Source organism: Mustela lutreola, chromosome 9, assembly GCF_030435805.1.
Source record: "Mustela lutreola isolate mMusLut2 chromosome 9, mMusLut2.pri, whole genome shotgun sequence".
In the NCBI taxonomy this organism is placed as follows: domain Eukaryota; kingdom Metazoa; phylum Chordata; class Mammalia; order Carnivora; family Mustelidae; genus Mustela; species Mustela lutreola.
In genome coordinates, this window is record NC_081298.1 from 122,031,423 (window position 1) to 122,053,480 (window position 22,058).

The 22,058-nt window shown below is 45.5% G+C and overlaps 1 protein-coding gene and 1 pseudogene across 1 annotated transcript; both read left to right on the forward strand.

Moving 5' to 3' along the window:
• Positions 1–2,396, forward strand: part of LOC131840578 (glucokinase regulatory protein-like) — an 18,295-nt pseudogene extending 15,899 nt beyond the window's left edge.
• Positions 2,243–18,157, forward strand: LOC131840577 (uncharacterized). The gene has a single exon (XM_059188706.1). It carries the CDS (start codon positions 2,560–2,562, stop codon positions 17,950–17,952), a length of 15,393 nt encoding a protein of 5,130 aa, XP_059044689.1. The 5' UTR covers positions 2,243–2,559; the 3' UTR covers positions 17,953–18,157.
• The last annotated feature ends 3,901 nt before the right edge of the window (positions 18,158–22,058 follow it).

Genomic DNA, 22,058 nt, shown 5'->3' on the forward strand with positions numbered 1-22,058 from the left:
GTGCTTGCAAAAAACTCAGGAATTTACATTACTGATCGGGAAATTCTGCCCTAAAGGATAAAATTAAAATTCCATCATTTGGCAAAATCTGGCTTCCACTTCTATTTTCAGCTTTTGTCTTAGCAAATGTGCACCTGACACTCATGACTTTATAATCTTCTTGGGCATGTTGCCTTGGACTTGCCTGGAATGCTCCTTTTTCACCTAAAAACTTTCTGCTGATTCTTCAGACTCCAGTACAAATGGCCACTTCTTGAGTAACTTTTCCCATCTCTCCCAGGCAGTGAATCCCTGTCCTTTTATTCTCTGACGCTTGTATTTCTGTTATATATTTATTTATTAATATACCTATAAATTTAAATTTATTTATTAATATATTTAGATGTTTCTGTTCTATATTTATTTGCATGTGGTTTATGTGCTCTATATTTACCACACTGTATTATAACTTAGGTGTTTAGACATCTGTTTTCCCTATTAATGTGAATTCCCAGAATACAGGGGTCATATTTACCTTCGTAGTCCTAGCACCCAAGCTACTGCCTAGAACTTAGTAAGCACTCATTAAATGATCAATGAATACATGAATGGGGTGCCAGTTGTGCTGTGGTTATGGACACCAACTGGATCAATATTTGTGTCTGTAAGAGGAAATGTGCTCTTGATTCTCTAACCTAGAACATTTTCTGATTTTATTCTTTTCTCTTTGTGCCTCTCTAGACTTCAAAGAAGCATAAATTCAAAAAGATGCAGAAACTCACAGGTCAGAAAGATCCTATCCTTGATTCTTCAGCTCAAGGCTACTGACAAATCAACTGTGGGTCTGCTTTAAGACTCCAGACTTTAATAACAGGTTGAGGGAGGGAATTGGAAAAAGATTATGTAAATGAAAGAAATGTGCTTATTCTTTCTAGCATCTCCAAAGATGCCAGATTCTTTTGAGCAACTTCCAAAGAGATGTAAACGGATTGATAATTCTTCCTATGCTTCCTTTCCCCATGCTTTCTTGCCTAATTTTCCTTTTGTGTAGAACTCAAAGTATCAGGAAAGAAATTGGGTGAGATTAATGTTTGGTGCAGGAAGTTCCAATAACTTTTTCCCCTGTCATAGGCACTGGATAGAATCCTTTGGGGGAAAAAATATGTGTTATGAACTTTGGTTCCCCTACTCCAACTCCCTACTCGCATGATTGTTCCTGCTCTTTCCAACAGCTTCATCTACTCCACGGTGAAGGCAGCATAGTAGAGTTCAAAATATAAAAACTTGAGCCGTGGGTTAAGTCTGAGCTCTACCACTAATTAACTTAATGATCCTAGGCATGGTTTCACCTTTGTTTTCTTATGTGTACAACAAGGGGGTGGAACAAGGTAGAGGTGGTATCAACAATTAGGGTGCTAAAAGCTTCTTTATCTCTGCTCCCAGCTTCCCAGTGGGAAGAAAATCTTAGGATGAGCTGCTCCGAAGCTAATGAGACACAGTGAGTAGAGTTGACCTTCACTATCTATTCCTCCTCTCTTCAGCTTACTCTACTGATAAACTCTGTAGTAATTAAGAGAAAGGTACCTAGTACTGTTTTACTTCCTTCAGAATAATAGCTGTTCCTTTTCTAAGTTAAGTCACTATTCTTACTGGTTTCCTTACTAGTACTTTAATATCACTTCAGTGACATTGACCTACTCTTGTATCCAGATTTTCAGGTCTCCCTATGGGATGGGCCCAGGAGTACGCATTCTGGTCAATGGAGAGAAGTCTTCAACAGATCTTCCAACATCTGGAATGTGCAAGGTCAGGGAAGGTCGTTTCTGGGAGGAGGTTGGGTGGTGGAAGTTTTTGTTTTTGTCTTAAGTAAACTCTACTTGAATTGAATTGAATTCTCGAGATCAAGAATTGCACGCTCTACCAACCGAGCTAGCCAGATGCCCCAAAGGTGGTAGAACTTTTAAGAAGGAGGGAGGAAGAGACCGAAGAAGGGAGGTGGGAAAGAGGGAAAGAGGGAGGGAAAAAGAGAGGGAAAAGAGAGATTGTTAGTTGGTTGCTTATTTACTTAGTTTGGGCAGTGGGCATAAATTCTGGGTCCAAAGGTTTAGTCCATGGATCATTTCTGATTGGAATGGAGACCCATACCTTCCTCTCCTCATAGAGGAATTCTTTACATAAGTAATTGAGATTGGGGAAGACAACCTCTTTTGTTGTTATTGTTCTCCCTCAGGACAAAATATTTCACATATGAAATAGCCATTACCTTTCCTTTTTCCTACTTTTTCCTGCCCCAAAGCAAATGGAAACTTTTCTTTATTTCCTAGATCAGCTCTTAAGGAATTCTGTTTGCCTGAATCACAGGACACGATTTCTTCCTCCACCTCCTCTGTGCTTGTGCCTCAGGAGCCTGTTTTACCCTGTTGTGGCTGTAAGAAAGCAAAACTTTCTCCTAAGGACAGCAGCTCCTCCGGATCATTATGCAGCAACTCCAGACTGTCCCACCTTCCCGTCTTTTCTAAAGGAACAACCCGGCAAATCCAGAGCCATAGTTTACCTATTTTACCCAAAAACCAGTCTTCCATGTTCAGGAACCAGGGCACAGCCCAGCCTCCTTTTCAGCTCTCAGAGTTTGGGAAATCAAAACTTTTACAGAATTTGGCAGCTCTTTCGCCCTTAAGATCCCAAAACTCTTTGATCAACTCTGTGTTCGAATCCCCAGATCTCTGCCAACAAGAAAAAACAAAGAGTGGGGGAGAGAGCAAGAGTCATTTGACATTGGATCATGGGCCAGATTTTATTTTCACCAAGGCAAGACCACGATTCTCGGGGTGGGCTCCAATCCTGCTCTCTCCTTTGGCTAGGTGGGAGTTAGAGGGACATATGGCTTGGAAGGTTTATACTTTGAGGGAACAAACAGTGCCTCTGCCGGTGAGGGAGTCATGGGCAATGCTGAATTATTTAACTGAGGCACAAGGAGGAGTTCCCGAACCACAGAAACCTCAAATCCAGGTATCTATGCCCATTCATCAAAGCACTGAACAAAGTCTCTACAATAAATTCCCAAACTGTCCATCATTTCAGCTCCATTTGAATATTGGAGTGGAATCTGGATTAAATCGAACAGAAACAAAAATTTCACAGTCACTTATCCCAGGTAAGCAGTCACAACTTGGGGATGGCCCGCAAATCCTTGAATCCAGGCCCTTAGCTACATCATTGGGCACTCCGCTTCCCAAAAGTTTTGGAGCTGACGTAATTCCAGAGAAGACCACTGGACTGCAGGAGCAGCCAAAACATGTTCTAGAACTTAATATAGAACAGAGGGTCCTAGGTCTTCTGGAAAAAGGGATTCAGCAGCATAAGTCCCACATGACTAATGTGGAATTGACCCCAGGGCTACCATGTCAAGTTACAGAGAGCATCAAGGTAACTCCTTTAGCATTACTTCAAGTCATGGATGCAATGGGGATGATCCCAGAATCACATTCAGAAGTGATAGAATCTGTGGGCTTGTTCACACAGCCACCAGACAAAGTTGGGAAACCAATGGAAATGACAAAAAAAGTGAGTGTAAGCACTAAACCATCATATCAAGTCACTAAACCAAGTGCTCAGCATCAAGTTATGGGATCCAGGATGACCGCCAGTCCACTGAATCAAGTCACAGATAATGTGACGGTAAATCCTGCAACATTGCTTCAAGTCATGGATTCAAGTCATAGTCCAGTGGCACTATTACAAGCTATGGATTTCGTGGGAATAATTCCACCAGCACGGTCACATGTTATAGAATCTGGAGATTCACAGTCTGAAATTGCAACTTTGGCCCCAGGAGCAGCTCGATCAGTTGGTTTGACATCTTCTAGCTCTCCTCCTACTATTGATCCACCTGGAGTTGTAGGATCTGTGGGTTTACCTCCAAAGCGACCACTTAAAGTCACAGAATCAGTAGGGACGATTCCAATGTCATCACATCAATCCATACGTTCTTTAAAGGTAAGTCCAGTAGCACTGGGGTCATCCATGGGAATGATCATAAGACCACAATCACAAGTTGCAGAAACTCAGGATTTGACCTCGAGGCCAGTATCTCAAGTCAGGAAACCTCTGGAGTTGACTCCTGGGTCATGGATTCAAGTGCGAGACTCTGTGGAGTTGACTCCAGAACCATATGTTCAAGGCACAAAGACTACAGCATTAACCCCAGGGCTACCTCATCAAGTCATGGAATCTCCAAGTTTGACCCCATGGCATCAGATCTTAGAATCTTCCGAGACGAGTCCAAGGCAAAGCCATCAAATGATGGAAACTATGGGGTCGGCTTCTGACCCCATAACCAGAAATCTGACTGATTCAAAATTGTCACATCATCAAATAATGGAACATTTAGGGACAGTCCCAAGATCACTGGGTCAAAGAAAAGCATCTAAGGAAATGAGCCAAAAGTCACTGCATCAAGTCACAAAATCTGCAGTAATGACCACCATATCTCTACTTCCAGGTGCAGAATATTTGGGGGAGAAGCCAATGCCACAACTTACGACTGTGGATTCTATGACGTTACCCCCAGCACTGCACAATGTAACATCTGTAGACATGACTCCAGGTTCGGTCCCACAGATGGTGAAATATGGACAGCTGATCCCAATTGTGAGCCCTAGAGAATTGGCCCCAGAACTTCAACTGCAGATTGTAACATCTAATGAGTTGGCTCCTATTTCACAGCTGGAAAGTGGGAATTCTGTACAGTTAGCACCAAGGTCTCAGCTTCAAGGTGTGAAATCTATTCATTTTACCCTAGGAACACAACAACAAAGTCGAAAATCTGCTGAGTTAGCCCAGGCACCACAGTTTCAAAATAGGAAATCGCTAGATTTGACCCACAATCCACAGTTGCAAGGTCTGGAATATGTTCATTTGGCCCTACCGCTGAAGTTTTCAGATACAAAAGCTGTGGAGCTGATCCTAAGACCAACCCAGGAAGAGAAGAAATCCATGGAGTTTGCCCCAAAGCCATGGTTACAAGATGAAAGATCTCAGGAAACAGCCCCAGTACTATTGCTTAAAGATGTGAAATTTCCTCAAATGGTAGAATGTAGAAATGTGATTCCTGAAACACAGGTGGAAAGTATGAAATATGAGGAGCCGATCTCAAGGGCACACATTCAAGCAGTAAAATCTGCAGAGCTGAACCTCAAGTCAAATCATCAAGCCACAGGACCTGAAGGATTAACCCCATGGCATCAAGCTTTGGAATCTTCAGGAATGATCCCAGAGCCAGGATATCAAGGAGCAGAAGTAGAGTTGACTTCCGACCCTTGTCACCACAGGAAAGAATCTCTGGAGTTGACACAATCATCTTTAAGTACTCCAGGGCCATTGAACCAGACTTCAGAATCTATGCAGGCGAACTCAGTGCCATTCCAAGGTGCTCTTGAGACAATGCTCCAAGGCGTAAAGGCCTTGGAGACTCGAATGCCTCAACACATAATAAAAGAATCTCCAGAGTTAGTACCAGGATCAGAGATGCAAGGAATGAATCCAGACGTGTTGAACCCAGAGTCCCAAAGTATGAAGTTTGTTCATCTGGATCTAGGGCCGTATTCAGAATTTATGAACTATAAGAAGTTGGCCCCAGAACCTCAATTTCAAGGTGTGAAATCTGGGTCGCTGACCCCAGAACCACAGCCCCAAAGTACAAAACCTGAGGAGTTAACTCTAGGTCCGTTAATGCATGGCAATAAAGTTGTGGATTTAAGTGTACCACTGGAAGTATCTAAGAGGTTGGTTCCTGAAACACACATACATGTTGAATCGAGGAAACTAAGCTTGGAACCACATTTACAAGCAACGGCGTCTTTGGGTCCAACTTCTAGACCACGGCGTCAAGACACAGCATCCATAAAGTTAACTTCTGAGACCTGGCCACAAGAGGAGGAATTTGTGAAATTAATCCCAGAGCAAGTCACAAGAACTACTGGGATGATGCCCAGGCCATGTTTTCAGAATATTTCAGAGATGACTCTGGGGCCAGGCCATCAAGACACAGAAACTGCACGGCTCTTTTCTGGGGCTTTGCTCCAAGTGGCATTAACACCAAAACCAACAGGTCAAGTTACAGAATCTACAGAAATGACTCTAAAGCCACACCTTCAAGTTACTGAGCCTTCAGAGATACCCCTAAAGTCAGAATACAAAAACACAGAACCTTTTGGGTTGGCATTGTCTCAAGTGGAAAATATCCAGGAGACGATGCCAGTACCACCATATTCAGTAAGAGGATCCCTGGAGTTGACTTTAGGACCACGAATGCAATATGAGAAATCAGTGTCACTAATGCAAAATTTGAAATCTGTCAAGTTAACCCCTGAGTCATCCCCAGTAGTGGTGGGACCTAAACAACTTATCACAGGACCAAAAGAACATGTTCCGGCATTGACCCCAGAGCCACAGTTCCAGGGAGTAAAGTCTATGCTGCTGCATCCAGAGCCACAATTACAAGATGTGGAATATGTGAACTTAATCCAACAGCCAGCTACTACTGGAATGGTAGAATCTGAGAAGCTGGTACAAGAGCCAATACTACAATGTATAATATCAGAGGAATTGACTAAGGGGGCACAGCTTCAGGGTGTGAAACTGATCCCAGGGCCACATTTGCAAAGTGTCCGATTTTCACATTTACCGCCAGGGCCAGGTGTGGTGGGTATGAAACCAATGGAGCTGACCCCAGACTCAAAACTTCAAGGTGTCAAATCTGAGTTGTTGACCTCGGAGCCGAAAGATGTGAAACCCGTGGTCTTAACTACAGGACAGGGTCTAAAAGGTATGGAATCTACTTTGCTAACCCCTAGTCCACAGCTGGAAGGTGAGAAATCTATGGAGATAACCACAGTGCCATGGGTAGAATATGCCAAACCTGTGAAAAGCACCCACGATACCAAGCTTCAAGGTACAACTTCTGACAGGATTCTGCATGCAAGAATTCAAGACTCCAAAGCTGTGGAGTTGGTCCAAAGAACCCAACTGCAAGATGTGCAAACTGTGGAATTGAAATTTGAGCCCAAGATGGAAGGTGAGAAAGCTGTGCCTTTTGCACCAGGGCCATTGCTCCAAGGGTCTGAACTGCAAGGTGTGAAACCCAAGGAACCGACTTTAGAGCCACAAACCCAAGATAGTAAATTGGTTGACAGTACCCCGTGTTTAAAGCATCAAAGTTTACAATCTGTAGAGGAAACTCGAGATTCAGAGCCGCAATGTGCAAAATCTGTAAAGTTGACCCCGAGGCTAAACAAGCAGGAAGTAAAATCTGTGAAAGCGACCAGAAGATCAAAGTTTGAAGGAGTAAAAACTGTGGATTTAGCCCCAAGGCAACAGTTTCCAGAGACAGCACTCATGAATTTAACGTCTGGGCCAGAACAGGATGGCACGCTATCTGTAATCTCTCCAGAGCATCAATGTGTGAATTCAGAGCAGTTGCAGAGAGGGGCTAAGTCGGACGATGGGCTGTCTTTGGAGTTAACTCCAGAGCTAAAATTTAAAGGTAAAAAATTAGTAGGTCTCAATTTTGAGTCACAGTTGGAAAGTATGAGATCAGACTTGACTCCAGAATCAAATATTCAAGGTTTAAAACCTAAAGAATTCAAGCCTGAACCACTTGAACCTCAGCTGCAAAGCACAAAGTCTCCTAAGTTGACCCCAGGGGCACCACTGCACCAGATTGAAGGCTCAGAGTTAGCTTCAGAGCCACAGCTTTGTGTAAAAACCATTGAGTTGAAACAAGAGCCACTGCTTGAAAGTACGAGATGCATTCAGTGGATCCCAGGACCTAAGTTCCAAGCTGTGAAATCTGTAGAGTTCAATCTCAGGTCACAGTCTCCAGGTGTTAAATTTGTAGGGTTGAAATCTTCGACACAGTTAAGAGATGTGAAGTCATCTGAATTGACTCTCGGGTCCAAATCTCAAGGTGTGATATATACAGAGTTCAACCTTGTGCCACGGTTGCAGAACATGAAAACCTCTGGGGTGCACGCAGGAACACAGCTGCAAAAAGGGAAGGTTTTCGCATCAACCTCAGAGCCACAGCTTCAAGACGTCAAGACTACTGAGTTCAAAAAAGAGCCACAGCTGGAAAGAGTGAGGTGTATCCAGTGGATACCAGGACCTGATTTCCAAGGTGTGAAGTCTATAGGGTTACAGTCTCAAGGTGTTAAGTCTCTAGGGTTGAAACCTTTGATACAGTTCAGAGATAGAAAGTCATCTACATTAACTCCAAGGCCAAAGCTCCAAGATAAACAATCTTCGGCATCACTCCAGGAACATGAGCTTCAAGACTGTGATTTGAAACCTTGTCGACAGGTTAGAAGTGTGAAATCATGTGAGCTGACTTCAAGGTCAAAGCTCTGGGATATAAAATTTATACCACTGGAATCTAGGCTTTGCATGCATGATAGGAAATCTACTAAACTGCCTGCAAAACCAAAGCTTCAAGAAGTGAGACCCTTACAGTCATCCCCAGGAGCACAGCTTCAGGGTGTGAAGTCTCTGGTGCTTATGGAAGGTCCACAGTTTCCTGGTGTGAAATCTGGGCTATTAAGCCAAGGGTCACAATTACAAAGCAATACAAGTAGAGAATTGAACTCGCCACTACACTTGGCAAGCACAAAGTCTTCTGAATTGACTCTTCAGACAAAGTCTCAAGGTATGAAATCTGAGAATTTCAACTCTGGGTCACAGTGGCATGATCTAAAACCTTCTAAGTTGTCACCTGAGATAAAGTCCCAAGATAAGACATTTACTGAGTTAAATCCAAGTTCACAGTTGAATGGTATAACATTTTCTACACTGATCACAGGAACAAAGATTCAAGGTACCAAATGTACAGATTTCAACCTTGGGCCATTGTTACAACATGTGAATTCTTCCAAAAGGACCTCAAAGACAAAGCTTCAAAATGTAAAACATAAAGAAAGCTGTCCCAGTCCCCAGGTGCAAGTTGTGAAATCTTCTGACCTGCCCCTTGGATCAAAGCTTCAAAATGTGCAGGTGGTGTTCAACCCTGACTCACAGTTTCAAGGAGAGAAATGTTCTAAATTAATCTCAAAAACAAAGTTTCAAGATGTGGAATCTGTGAATGTCAAACCTGGGCCACAGCTGAGAGGTGTGAAATCTTCTGAATTGATACAGGGGACAAAGCTTCAAAAAGTGAAGTCCATGGACTTCAAGTCAGGCCCCCAGTTGGAAGATGTGACATCTTCTATGTTGATCATGGGTATAAAGCTTCGAGATATAAAATCTATGAATTTCAAGTCTGGACCACACTTGAAGGATGGGAAATCTTCACAAGTGATCCCAAGGGAAAAGCTTGGAGGTGTGAAATCTGCAGAACTGAAAGCTAATCCAAAGTTACAAGGGGAGAAATCTTCTGATCTGACCCTGGAGAGGAAGTTCTCAGGTATGAAAGCAGGCCCACAGTTACAAGACGTGCAATGTTCTGAATTGATCATGGGTATAAAACTTCAAGATAAAAAATCGGCAGGATTTGGTTCTAGATCGCACTTGCGAGGTATGAGATCTTCTGAAGTGATCCCAGGGTCAAAACTTCAACAAGTGAAACCCTCTGAGTTCAACCACGGTCCAAAGCTACAAGGTGGGAAATCTGATTTAATTCAGAGGAGGAAGCTTCAAGGTGTGAAATCTGTGGAGTTCAACCCCGGACCACAGAGACAAGGTGAGAAATCTGATTTGATGCTAGAGTGCAGGCTCCAAGATTTGAAATCTGTTGACTTAAAACCGGTTCTGCAGTTACAAGGTGTGCCATCTTCGGAGTTAACACCAAAAACAAAGCTTCAAAGTGGAGAATCTGTGGAGTTCCTTATCAGACCCACGTGGCAAGACATGAAACCTCTTGAATTGACTCTAGGTGCAAAGACCCAAGATGTGAAATCTTTGGGGTTTGAGTCAGTCCCACGGTTACAAAATAGGAAACTGCCTATGTTGACACCAGGATCACACATTCAAGGCATGAAATCTCTGAAATTCAGCCCTGGGGCAACGTTGCAAGGTGCAAAATCTCCTGAGTCTGTAAAGCTTCAAATAATGAAAACCACAGAGGTCAACCAAGACCTAGAGTTCCAGGTCGCAAAACCCTATGAGTTAGCCTTGGAATCAAAGATTGGCAATGTGAGATCTTCCGAGTTCAATGCTGGGAAGCAGCGGCAAGAAGAGAAGTCTTTTACGTTGAAACCATGGCCAGAGCTTCAAAGTGTGAAATTTGTGCTACACAACCCTGGACCACATTGGCAACATATAAAATCTTCAGAATTGTGCAAAGAGACAAATCTCCAAGATGTGAAATCTGAGGAATCCAATCTTGAGCAACAGTGGCAAGATGTTAAATCCTCTGAGTTATGCCAGGGATCAAGGCTTCAAGGTATGCCATCCTTCAAGTTCAATCCAGGGCAACAGTTACAAGAGATAAAACCTGAGTTGTGCACAGACAGGAAGCTTCCATATGAGCCAGTTCTGGAAACGAAGCATCATCCTAAATTACAAGGTAGGAAATCCTCTGAATTTAATCTAGCCCCACAGCTTCAGTGTAGAAATGTTAGGGCATTCAGTACCGGACCACCATTGAATGGTGTAAAATCTGAGTTGAATTCTGGATCCGAGCCTCGAGGTATAAAACCCCAGGTGTTCTGCCCTGGGCCACCTTTGCAGGATGTGAATTCTTCTGCATTTATTTCAAAACCAAAACTTCAGTGTGTAAATTCTGTTAAATGCAAATCTGAGCCACCCTTGCAAGGTATAAACCCTTCTGAATTAACTTCAGTTTCCAAACTTCAAGGTACAAAGTCTTCTGAGTTGAGGTCAGAGACCCCTAGGGAGACAACTATGGTGTTCAACTCTGATCCACATTTGCAAGATTTGAAATCTGAATTGATTCCAGGGTCAAAGTTTCTTGCTATAGCACTCATGGAATGCAACCCTGAGCCACAGAGGAAGTGTGTAAATTCTTCTAAGTTGAATCCAGAGCCAAAATTACAATGTGCAAATTCTATGGGGTGCAAACCTGGGCCACCTTTGCAAGGTGTACAGTCCTTTGAATTGACTTCAGGGACAAAAGGTCAAGGTCCAGGATCTCAGGGGAATCCGGGGTCCAAGAATCAAAGTGAGACGTCTATGGTGTTCAGCGCTGAACCACATTTACAAGATTTGAAATCCGAATTGATTCCAGGGTCAAAGTTTCTTGCTGTAGCACCTATGGAATGCAACCCCAGGCCACAGACGAAGTGTGTAAATTCTTTGGAGTTGGATCCAGAGCCGAAAGTACAATGTGCTAATACTATGGGGTATGAACTTGGGCCACCTTTGCAAGGTATACAGTCTTTTGAGTTGACTTCAGGGGGTCAAGGTATAGGATCTTTTGATTTGAATCTGGGGTCAGAAGTTCTAGGTATAAAATCTCTTATGTTCGACCCTGTGCAACATTTACAAAATGTGAAATGCGAATTGAGTCCAGGGACAAAGTTTCAAGGTATAACATCACAAGAATTAAACTGTGGCCCACAGCTGCAAGGTGTGAATTCTTCTGATTTGAATTTTGGGTCAGAACTTCAATGCATAAATGCTATAAAGTTTAATCCAGACCCAGAGATGCAAGGCATGAAACCCTCTGACTTGGATCCTACGTCACAATATCAAGGTACAAAATCTATTCTGTTCAACCCTGGACCACATTTGCAAGGTGTAAAATCTTCTGAGTTAATTCCAGGGACAAAGTTTCCAGAAATCCAGTTTTTGGAGAATCACTGTGGGTCCCAGCAACAAGTTGTGCACTCAGTGTTCACTTTAGGCTCTTCACTGAATGGTATGAAATCTGTGTTATTTGTACCAAAGCCACTGCTTGAAGATGTAAAGTCTGTGAAGACCAACAAAGAGCCAGTGTCTTGTGGTGGAAATTCTGTGAAACTGGCTTCAGGCTCTGAGCTGCAGGACTTGAAATGTGAGATGTTTGCACTAGAGCCAGGTTTTACAAAAGTGAAACCTGTGGCGTTAAATCCAGGGCCACATGCTCAAGGTATGAATTCTGGGGAGTTGCCCTCACACCTCAGGCAGCACAGTGAGAGATCTGTGGTGTTTGCACCAAAGGTGTGTTTTCAAGATGTGAAATCTCTGGCGTTGAAGCCAGGGCCACAACCTCAAGATGTGAATTCTAAGGATTTGATTTCTTGCCTCAGGCAGAAATCTATGGTGTTTGAATCAGAGCCATGTTCTCAAGATGTGACATCTTTGAAGTCAAAGCTACAGCTACAGCCTCCGAGTTCTAATTCTTCAGGGTTTCCCTCATGCCTAAGGTCACCAAGTGTTAATTCTGAGGTCTTTGCACCGGAACTATGTTTTCAAGATGTGAAATCGGTGGGGTTGACACCAGGGTCCCCACAGCAAGGTATGAATTGCCAAGAGTTGACTTCAGGATGGCAAAGTATGAAACCAACAGTGTTGGCACCAGAGCCAACTAAGAAGTTCATACCAGGACCCATGGTGCGTAGTGTTAAATTTTCAAGTGTGTCTCCAGAATCACAGCGACAAGGTGAGAAACCTTTGGAGTTTACTCCAGAAGCAAAGTTGCAAAGTATAAAACATGTGGCATTGTCTTCAGCATCTCTGCAACAAGATATGAAATCTGTAGAGTTACTACCGGGGTCACTGCTTCCAAGAACAAAATCTGAGGGACTAACTCCAAGGAGGAGCTATCAAATCACAGATTCCTCGGAGATAATCCCTAGGCCGGGGCATCAATTTGTAGAAGGTGCAGAGATGATCCCAACACCAAAGCCTCAAGTCCCTAAATCTGTGAATTTGGTGATCCCAACACCAAAGCATCAAGTCTCCAAATCTGTAAATGTGATTTCAGTACCAATTTATCATACCACAGAAAGGTTGGCCTATCAAGGCAATGAAACTGTAGAAAAATCTGTGGAGTTGGCCCCAAAGTCAACAAGTAAAACCATGGAATCTTCAGGAGTGCCTTTAAGGCTAGATCTTCAAGTCCCAGAATCTGTTGATCTGACTCATGTGCTAAGGAATCAAGGCTCTGAAACCTTAGAATTAACCTTAAAGAAAATCCCAGAAACTCTCGAGTTGCTCTCTCAGTCATGGCCTCAAGTTAAGGACTCTGGGGAATCCTATATAAGGCCAGTGCAGGAAGTTACAGGATCTGAAGAGATGACACTAGAGCCCAAGCATCACACTACAGAAACTATAGGGTTGACCTCCAAAGCAAGGCCAACAGAGAAGGAATTCCTTGGCATGACCCCAAAGCCAATAAGTAAAACCACTGGATATACAGAGAGTGCTCCAAGGCCCTATCCTCAAGCACTAGAATTTGTGGAGGCGATCTCCAAGAAAAGACTGCAAAGGGAAGGATCAGAAGCACTGACTACAGAGTCATTACATCATGTCCCAGAATCTTCAGAGATGACACCAAGGCTAAGATATCCAGTTCCTGAATCTGTGGGTTCAACCTTTAAGCAGTGGCTTCAATGGGAGGAATCTTTAGATTTGTTCCCAAGGCAGACAGATCAAGCTACAGGACATGCAGAATCTGTAGAGCTCACATCTGACACACGGCAGCAAGGGGATGGACCAATGGGGCTGACACAGTCACAGAATCAAAGTATGAAATATTCACAGATAGCTCCAGGACTACAGGGTCAAATTACAGAGCTTATGAGGATTAGTCCAAAGCTGCTCCATCAAGTCACAGGATGTACAAAGACACAGCTTCAAGCTGCTCAACCAATAGGAATAACCTCAAGAAGCCCCCCAAAAGTTGTTGAATATGTGAAAGTGTCTCCTGGGCCACCACTTCATGCTGTAAAGTCTGTACCATTAACACCAGGGGGAACCTCTCAAATGGTAGACTATGTTAAACTGACTCCAAAAGTACAAGATGTGAGGCCTTCTGAGTTTACCTCAGGGCTATGGTTGCAAAGTGTAAAATCAAAGGAATTAACCACAGAGCCAACACACCATATTTTGGATAGAATGAAGCTGACAGGCTTTCAAATTGTAAAGACTCTTTTAATCCCACGGCCACCACTTCAAATTGTAAAATCTGAGGAATTAGCACCACCACCAATTCCTCAGATTGTAGAACCAATAGGAGTCTCCTTAGGATCAGCTACTGAAGTAATGGATTGTTTGGATTTCTTCCCAAGGCCACATCTTCAAGAAATAGTAGAACTAATGGTGAGGCCAAATATCGAAGAGAAATCTTCAGAATCACTCTCACAGCCAGCATTTTCTTTGGAAGAATCGACAGTGTTCACTCATGAACAAGGGCTTCAGGCTGTGAAAGGAATGGGGGTAAAAATAGGGCCTCCTCAAATCATGGAATGTGAGGATTTGAATCTAGTACAGATATATCAGAATAGGGAATCTGAGGATTTTATGTCAAGAGAGGAGTTACAAATAGGGAATTATTTCTCTAGATGTCTACAGAACTCTTCAAACTCGCTCATCTCAAGTTCTGTCGAAGCATCTAAACTAGGAAGCCTTTGTGATCTGGAGATGCCAGAAGTGTCAAGGGCCTTGGATATAAAAAACTTTGGGAAAGATATTTTGCAGTCTGAAGAATACTTTATAGACCCTACTATGATACAAACTTCAACCTTTCCCTTGTCCCTTCACAATCAACCCTCTGATGTGATAGGTCACATTGTAGAAATGCCACATTTTGAGATCCTAGGAGTGGGTGTCGTATCTAAGAGGACTGATAAGAAGCAGGTGGAGAAGCTAGAGAATTCACTCCAGCGCCTATCCCAACATCCACTGCAAAGCTGGAGATCACCATCTAGGACCTTCCAGTCAGGATCAGGAACTCAAAGAGGCCTGAACGGGTCTGTCTTGAGCAGACAACAGAATGTCTGGGAGAATCACTCCTGGAGACAGCGATTACCCAGAAAATACCTCTCCAAGATGCTAGTGTTAGGGAATGTCTTGGGAACCACCATGGAAAGGAACCTTTGTTCTCAAACATCTTTAACGGAAAGAGCCACTGCAGATATCTGTCAATCTATTCAGAATTTATTTGGGGTTCCTGCGGAACTGATGGAACTTTCCAAGAGTCTACTAGAGAAGAGTCGAAGTAGTATTTCTCAGACTTCAGTGCCCGAAAACTACATTCAGAGACACACTTCCTATCATGGTCACGAACAAAGAAGAGCCTTAAGGATGTGGACACGTAGCTCCATGTCCTCCATAATACAGCAACACTCTGGGGCTAGTGCAAAAATAAAGAAAAGTTCGAAGCTTAGTGATATATCCCAGGAAGTCATTCAGCACATGCCTGTTTCATGTACAGAGGGCCAGCCTCCTGTCCCAGTAAATTTAGAGTCTTCCTTCAATATACTTTTTACTAGGAAAGATTCTGTTCCAATGGAAGAGAGTGAGAACTCACAGAGTTCACAGACAAGGATTTTTGAGTCCCAACACTGTCTCAAGCCAAGTTATCTTCCCCAGGCCAAGACTGACTTGTCAGAACAGTTCCAGTTGCTACAAGATCTGCGGCTAAAAATAGCAGCAAAACTGTTAAGGAGTCAGATACCCCCCAATGTACCTCCACTTTTAACTTCAGGTGTGGTTTTAAAATACCCTATCTGCCTACAGTGTGGCCTATGTGCAGGACTTAATTGCCGTCATCAATTACAGGGCACTTTGGGGTCTTACCTTCTTATCTACCCACAGCTCCACCTTGTAAGTACTCCCGAAAACCATGGAGAGATTAAGGTGAGTTTTGGCTTTAGGTTGCAAACTAGGAAAAGATCCCAAGTCCCAAAGTACCACAGAAGAGACAGATCCATCACACCAAGGAGTTCTATATCACTACCACTAAGGAAAGCTAAAGCCTATACTCGAGCTTCCAAGAGTCCTACTTCTACAATGGATTTCCGATCTGTATCTTCCCAGTCTCCTGCTCCTGTACAAGTCCACATCAGGCAAAGACAGTCTAGAAGCCCTGCCCTAGCAGGAAAGATGATAATTGGAGGGCCAGGGCACTATGAGTTTACTCCAGTTCACTCTCTACCAGAGAGTGACTCTGAAACCGATCAGGATGAAACATGGGCTAAAAGGAGAACCAAAAAGACCCATAGTTCAAAATACCCAAAGAAAAGAATCACTACGGGAAGCAGAACACAAAACACAAAGTTCTACAGAAATGGTAGAACCACAATACGGAGTTCTTCTCGGGATTTACCAGACCAGTTAAGAAGGAAGAGGAATGGAGCATCTCAGACAACTACTACCTCTTCAAAAAGACAACCTAAGAAATCCTCCCAACCCAAATTCATTCAACGGCTTTTTCAAGGTCTAAAGCAAGCATTCCAGAGAGCACGCAGAACTATGGCTTTTGCTGGACAGAAGCCTGAGGACAGGTCAAGGCCAAACCATTTGTGTTCAAGCAAAAACCACCATCCAAAACGAAAAGCCAGAGATTATTCCTCATCAAGAGATATCAAAAGAGATAGGATGTCAGTTGGTAAGCTAAACCGAACAGACATAACCACTAAGCAGGAGAAGATGTTATCGGAAGAAATACAGCAATTCACATCAGCTCATCAACCAAAAAGAGGTAGCTCTTTCCAACATAGACATACCCAACGACCCAAGCCCATAGTTTCCCAAAGAAGTGCTATTTTCAAAACCACTTCAGTTGGACAGGCTGTGGTCATTGTTCAAAACGACAACAGCAGCAAAGGTAACAAAAACTCTTCCAGATGTGAAATCTCTAGCCAGGAGTCCAAGAGCTCCAAAACAGGATCCAGAGTTCAGGCCAGAGGGAGAAATCTACACGGTTCCCTTAAGAGAACCTCACACAGTCACCTTACAGAGAAACTCACACCCACGAAGCAAAACCACCATAGCGTCGTAAAGGAGAGAATCCCATGTAATTCCTTGGAAAGGAGCCATCGCAGTCCCTCTGAGAGGCACCATCGAAGTCGTCCTCGGAGGAGACATCACAGTTCCTCTGAAAAGAGCCATCAGAGTCCCTGTGAGAGGAGATGTCGCAGTCCTTGTGAGAGGAGATGTCGCAGTCTCTTTCAGAAAACACATCACAGTCCCTTAGAGGTGAGAGGATACAGCCCTTCTGAGAGAAGACAGCACAGGCCCTCTGAGAGGAGTGGTCACAGTTCCTCAGATAGAACTCACTATAGTCCCTCTGAAAGACATGGACACAGTCCCTCTGAGAGGAACAGACACAGTCATTCTGAGCAGAGCCAACAGAACCAGTCTGAAAGGGGCCAGTACGGTTGGTGTGGGAAAACCCATATCCGTGTCTTGGAGGTGAGAGGACACAGCCCTATTGAGAGAAGACAGCACAGGCCCTCTGAGAGGAGTGGTCGCAGTTCCTCAGAGAGAACTCACTGTAGTCCCTCTGAAAGAAATGGGTGCAGTCCCTCTGAGAGGAACAGATACAGACATTCTGAGCAGAGCCAACAGAACCAGTTTGAAAGGGGCCAGTATAGTTGGTGTGGGAAAACCCATCTTAGTCCCTTGGAGGTGAAAAGACACAGCCTTATTGAAAGAAGACAGCACAGGCCCTCTGAGAGGAGTGGTCGCAGTTCCTCAGAGAGAACTCACTGTAGTCCCTCTGAAAGAAATGGACGCAGTCCCTCTGAGAGGAACAGACACAGTCATTCTGAGCAGAGCCAACAGAACCAGTTTGAAAGGGGCCAGTACAGTTGGTGTGGGAAAACACATCTCTCTGCCAGAACCCATCACAGTCCCGCTAAGGAGAGACTCCAACACAGCTGCCCCAGGGAGAGGCTCAGACATGGTCTGTCTGAAGATTGCAAGGGCTCCTCAAACACGTCTCCTAGGGACCACACACAAAATACTCCAAAACAGGCCAAGTTTAGAGGCCTGCAGCTAACAGATGAGAAGAGATCCGTCCCCATTATTCACTGACTGGCTCAAGCCTTCACCGACCTACCCCTTTTGTGGCTTCTTTCCTGCTTGGCCACTGCCTTTGATACCAGCACCCTCAGCAATCAAAGAGCCTCTATGCCGCTCTACCTGGGGGAAGGGAGGTGGGAATGGGTCTGTAATTTCTCTAAGTAAATAAAGGGCCGATAATTGATCTCCACCTAGAAAGCCCACTCGTCGTGCTGGAGGGGGGAACGGAGGGTGAAGGGATATTGGGTGTCGTGCAAAGGGATGGAACGGGAGGAAGGGGCCCTGAAGCCATGTTTGGGGCTCTAAACCCCACCTACAGCTTCCCCGGGGCGGGGTCTCAGAGGAGGGAGTCTTGTCACGTGACTCACTCCAGCCTCAGCCCCCTCGGAAGCTGCCAGGCAGATGCAGACCTTGAGACCTAGGATCTGCAGCTCTGACTCCACATCCCCCTCAAACTCCTAATACGTATTTCTCTGAATCAAAGATGCATCATTTACTTTGTTTTAGATAGCACGAGTGGGGTGGGGCAGAGGGAGAAGAAGAGCGAATCTAAGGCAGATCCGCACCCAGTGCAGAGCCCAATGCAGAACTTGATCTCACAATCCTAGATCATGTGCTGAGCCGAAAATTAATAAGAGTCAGATGCTTTACCCACCAAGTCACCCAGGTACCCCAGATACATCATTTAAAACTTCACATGCAGGGGCGCCTGAATGGCTCAGCGAGTTAACCCTCTGCCTTCAGCTTGGGTCATGATCTCAGGGTCCTGGGATGGAGCCCTGCATCAGGCTCTCTGCTCAGCAGGGAGCCTGCTTCCCCCTCTCTCTCTGCCTGCCTCTCTGCCTACTTGTGATCTCTCTCTCTGTGTCAAATAAATATATAAAACTTTATATGCAACCCAAATTCTAAGATAATAAAATGTGATTATATATATGTTTAGGAATTGATGAAACCTACTGACTTGGCTTAGCCGGCTAGATTCTTCTCTTTAGGAGCTTTCATGTAGAGGAGGAGACTCTGCTTTCTTCCTGGCTTCCTTCTGGCCCCAGCTCCGGCCTCTGGATTTGCCCTTCCAGCTCTGGTCCCAGGTCTGCCCCCTCCCTCACAAAGCCTCCCTCCCTCTCAGTCGAGACCTCACCCGCCTCTGAACTCCACTTCAAATCACATCCTTTATCTTCACCGAGGTACTCAATTAGCTGAGCCACAGTGGTGTCCAACTTCCCCCAATTTCAGGCTGTTAGGCGTTCTGCCTCAGATCCCCTTTTATAGTTTTCATAGTTCTGGCTCTAGCATCTAGCAAGCACTCAGCAGGTACCTGCCGCCTGAACAAAAATGAGAGGCCCAGGAGGAAAAAGCAATGTCTGAGGAGGAATGCTGGCTGTGAGGGCGGTCCGGGAAGTGGGCGGCCAGGAAGGGTGGAGCCCGCCTCACCTTCATCCAGCACTTTTCCACCAGGCTGCTGCTGCCTGAGCCCCACACCTTGAGGTAGCAGTCGACGGCACGGCTATACTCTCCAGCCTGCTCCCACTGGCGAGCTTGGTCCACGAACCCCTCCATGCCCCTGAGATGAGAGTACACGTGACCAGGACAGGCTGGGCAGCGTGGCCTATCCCGTGCACACCTTGTGACCCAACCTCCAGCCCTGCAGGCAGGGCGGACGGGCGTAAGGAATTGACGGGTAACTCACATGAGGGCTGCTTCCTTGGGCTTACCAGCCCTGATGAATTCAGCTTCGGCCTCTTCAAATTTACCCTGTAGGGACAGAAGGGCAGCCGCACACGATCAGAAGCAGATTGCCATCATGGCAGCCGGGAGACAGGAGGAGGTCCAGGTTAAAAGCAAGGGAGGAGGAGCACATCCATACCTCATCCTCCAGGTACAGAGCATGTCAGAGATGCAGCTCAGGGGTTTTGTGCTTGAGGGCCAGCCGGGAGAGTTCAAAAGCAAATTCAAATGAGCTGAAATGGAAGGTGTAGGGAAGGTCTGCCTACTCAGTACTTTCATTTTATGAGAGGGGGAGCAGGGCAAGAGAAAACAAATCGGGTAGAGACGGGGCCAGGGGAGGGAAAGGACAGACTGAGAAGACAACCCATGTGAAGTGACACAGAAGCACACAGACACGTAAAGGAGGACGGGGGTCAGGGGACACTTGGAAAAGCCTGTGCTTCCTGCGACCAGTGGGCATAAAGGAATGGGATGGGCGCAAGGCAGGGGACCGCAGTGAGCCTCACAGCACTACTCTGCCTCGGGAGCGAGGGCTCCTCCTGAGCCACATTTGTACTAGCAGAAAAACTGTCTCTCTGAAACATTGACTACCCTCAGCCATCTGACTCCATGCAGGATTATTACTAGTCTTTGTAACATTTGCTTAAGAAAAGCTCTTTTTGCATTTAACAGAAGCCCACTTCTCTTACTCAGAAGTCAATTACTGGCTTAGTGCACCTTAGCTTTAAAAGCTCTTCTCTCTGGGGCACCTGCCTGGCTCAGTCTGTAGAATGAGGGACCCTTGATCTGGGGTTGAGTTCAAGCCTCACACTGGCTATAGTAATTGCTTAAAAAGGTCTTTTTGAAAAAGAAGGAAAAACGCGGATCACTTTCCATCTTCTTAGAACAGCTAAACACTGTTCTGAGCCCCCGGGGAACAGGGGCAGAGCTACTGATTCATTCCTTGCCTCTCCATCACGTTCTTCCAAGGATTTCTTCACTCCTGCCTCCATTTTCAGAAACACTTCTCAGCTATACAGCCGTTTTCCTTGTCTATGTAGAAGCTCTGTCTCGTAAGGGGCCAGTGGAGAGAAGCCGTGGGGCCTCACCAGTTGTCGGCGGCGTGGTCCACGGCAGCTGCCTGGAGTCCGAGCTTAGTGAGCAGTCTCACTGAGGATGCTCCTCCCAGGCTCTTTGCCCACAGATAGGCCACGTGCTTGTGGGCATCAGCTCCTCCGTGAGCCTGGGCCACCTGTGAAGCAAAGCCATTTGGCAATCCTCCCACGCAGGGCCACAGGGCTGCTCCCTTCCCCCGCTGACCGGACTGCAGCTTTGACAAGGGTCAGGTCTTTCTACTAGAACAGGGAGACGGCTCAGTTTTGGGGTCTGTTAGCCTGCTCAGGGTCCAAGGATGGACTTCAGGTAGTCCACAGACCCCTCCTACCGCATGTGAAATTTTGCCTGTTGGTATGGACATTTTTCTTTTTATTTTCTTTTTTTTTTTTTTAGATTTTATTTATTTATTTGACAGAGAGAGATCACAGTAGACAGAGAGGCAGGCAGAGAGAGGGGGAAGCAGGCTCCCCGCTGAGCAGAGAGCCTGATGCGGGACTCGATCCCAGACCCTGAGATCATGACCCGAGCCGAAGGCAGCGGCTTAACCCACTGAGCCACCCAGGTGCCCCAGTATGGACATTTTTCAAAGAGACCCATGACCAATTCAGAATGTGTCACTTGAGAGTGGGAAAGAGGCACAGGCGTGTCCCCAGAGTGACCTGGACTCCTTACCCGGTAGGCCTCCTCCCAAAGCCCATTGGACTGGTCCATGTTCACTGTTGCCTTCCACTCCTAAGCCTCGAGGTAGTGATACTCGGCCTCCTGCAGTCGGCCTTCAGCCTCCAGCTCCTGGCGAAAGGAGGGTCAGGATGGGGCGAGGGGGACGTGGGGCCTGTTCGGGGAAGAGATGGCCGAGACCGGAGAAGGGCTCACCTTGCCCAGGCGTAGGTGTGTGTCACTGAGGAGATCTGGGTGGTGCTTCCCTACCAGGCGGATCATATCATCATCCAGCTTGTGCTTTTTGAACATGGTGATGGCAAGATCAGGCTCTTCTACTGTCACGTAGAGCCTGGGGAGGGGAGAGACACCCGGGGCCTCTTGACCCAGATTCCTGCATCACTGCACTCTAGGCAGACGGCGTGCATCCTCAGACGCACCCCTCTCCCCACACGCTGCCTCTGGGGCCAGGGCTCACCTTTCCACCTCCTGGTACTTGCCCCGCTTGTCACCTAACCAACTGAGCCACCCAGGCACCGCTGGATCTATGATTTTAATTAGATCCTCATAGGGGTCACTAATGAAAAAAGGTAAGAGAAGAACTCTGTTATTTTATATACTATTGAAGACGAGCCCTGTGT

What these genes read in the sequence shown, in the direction of transcription:
- LOC131840577 (XM_059188706.1), top strand. Translation starts at nt 2,560, where the DNA reads ATGTTCAGGAACCAGGGCACAGCCCAGCCTCCTTTTCAGCTCTCAGAG.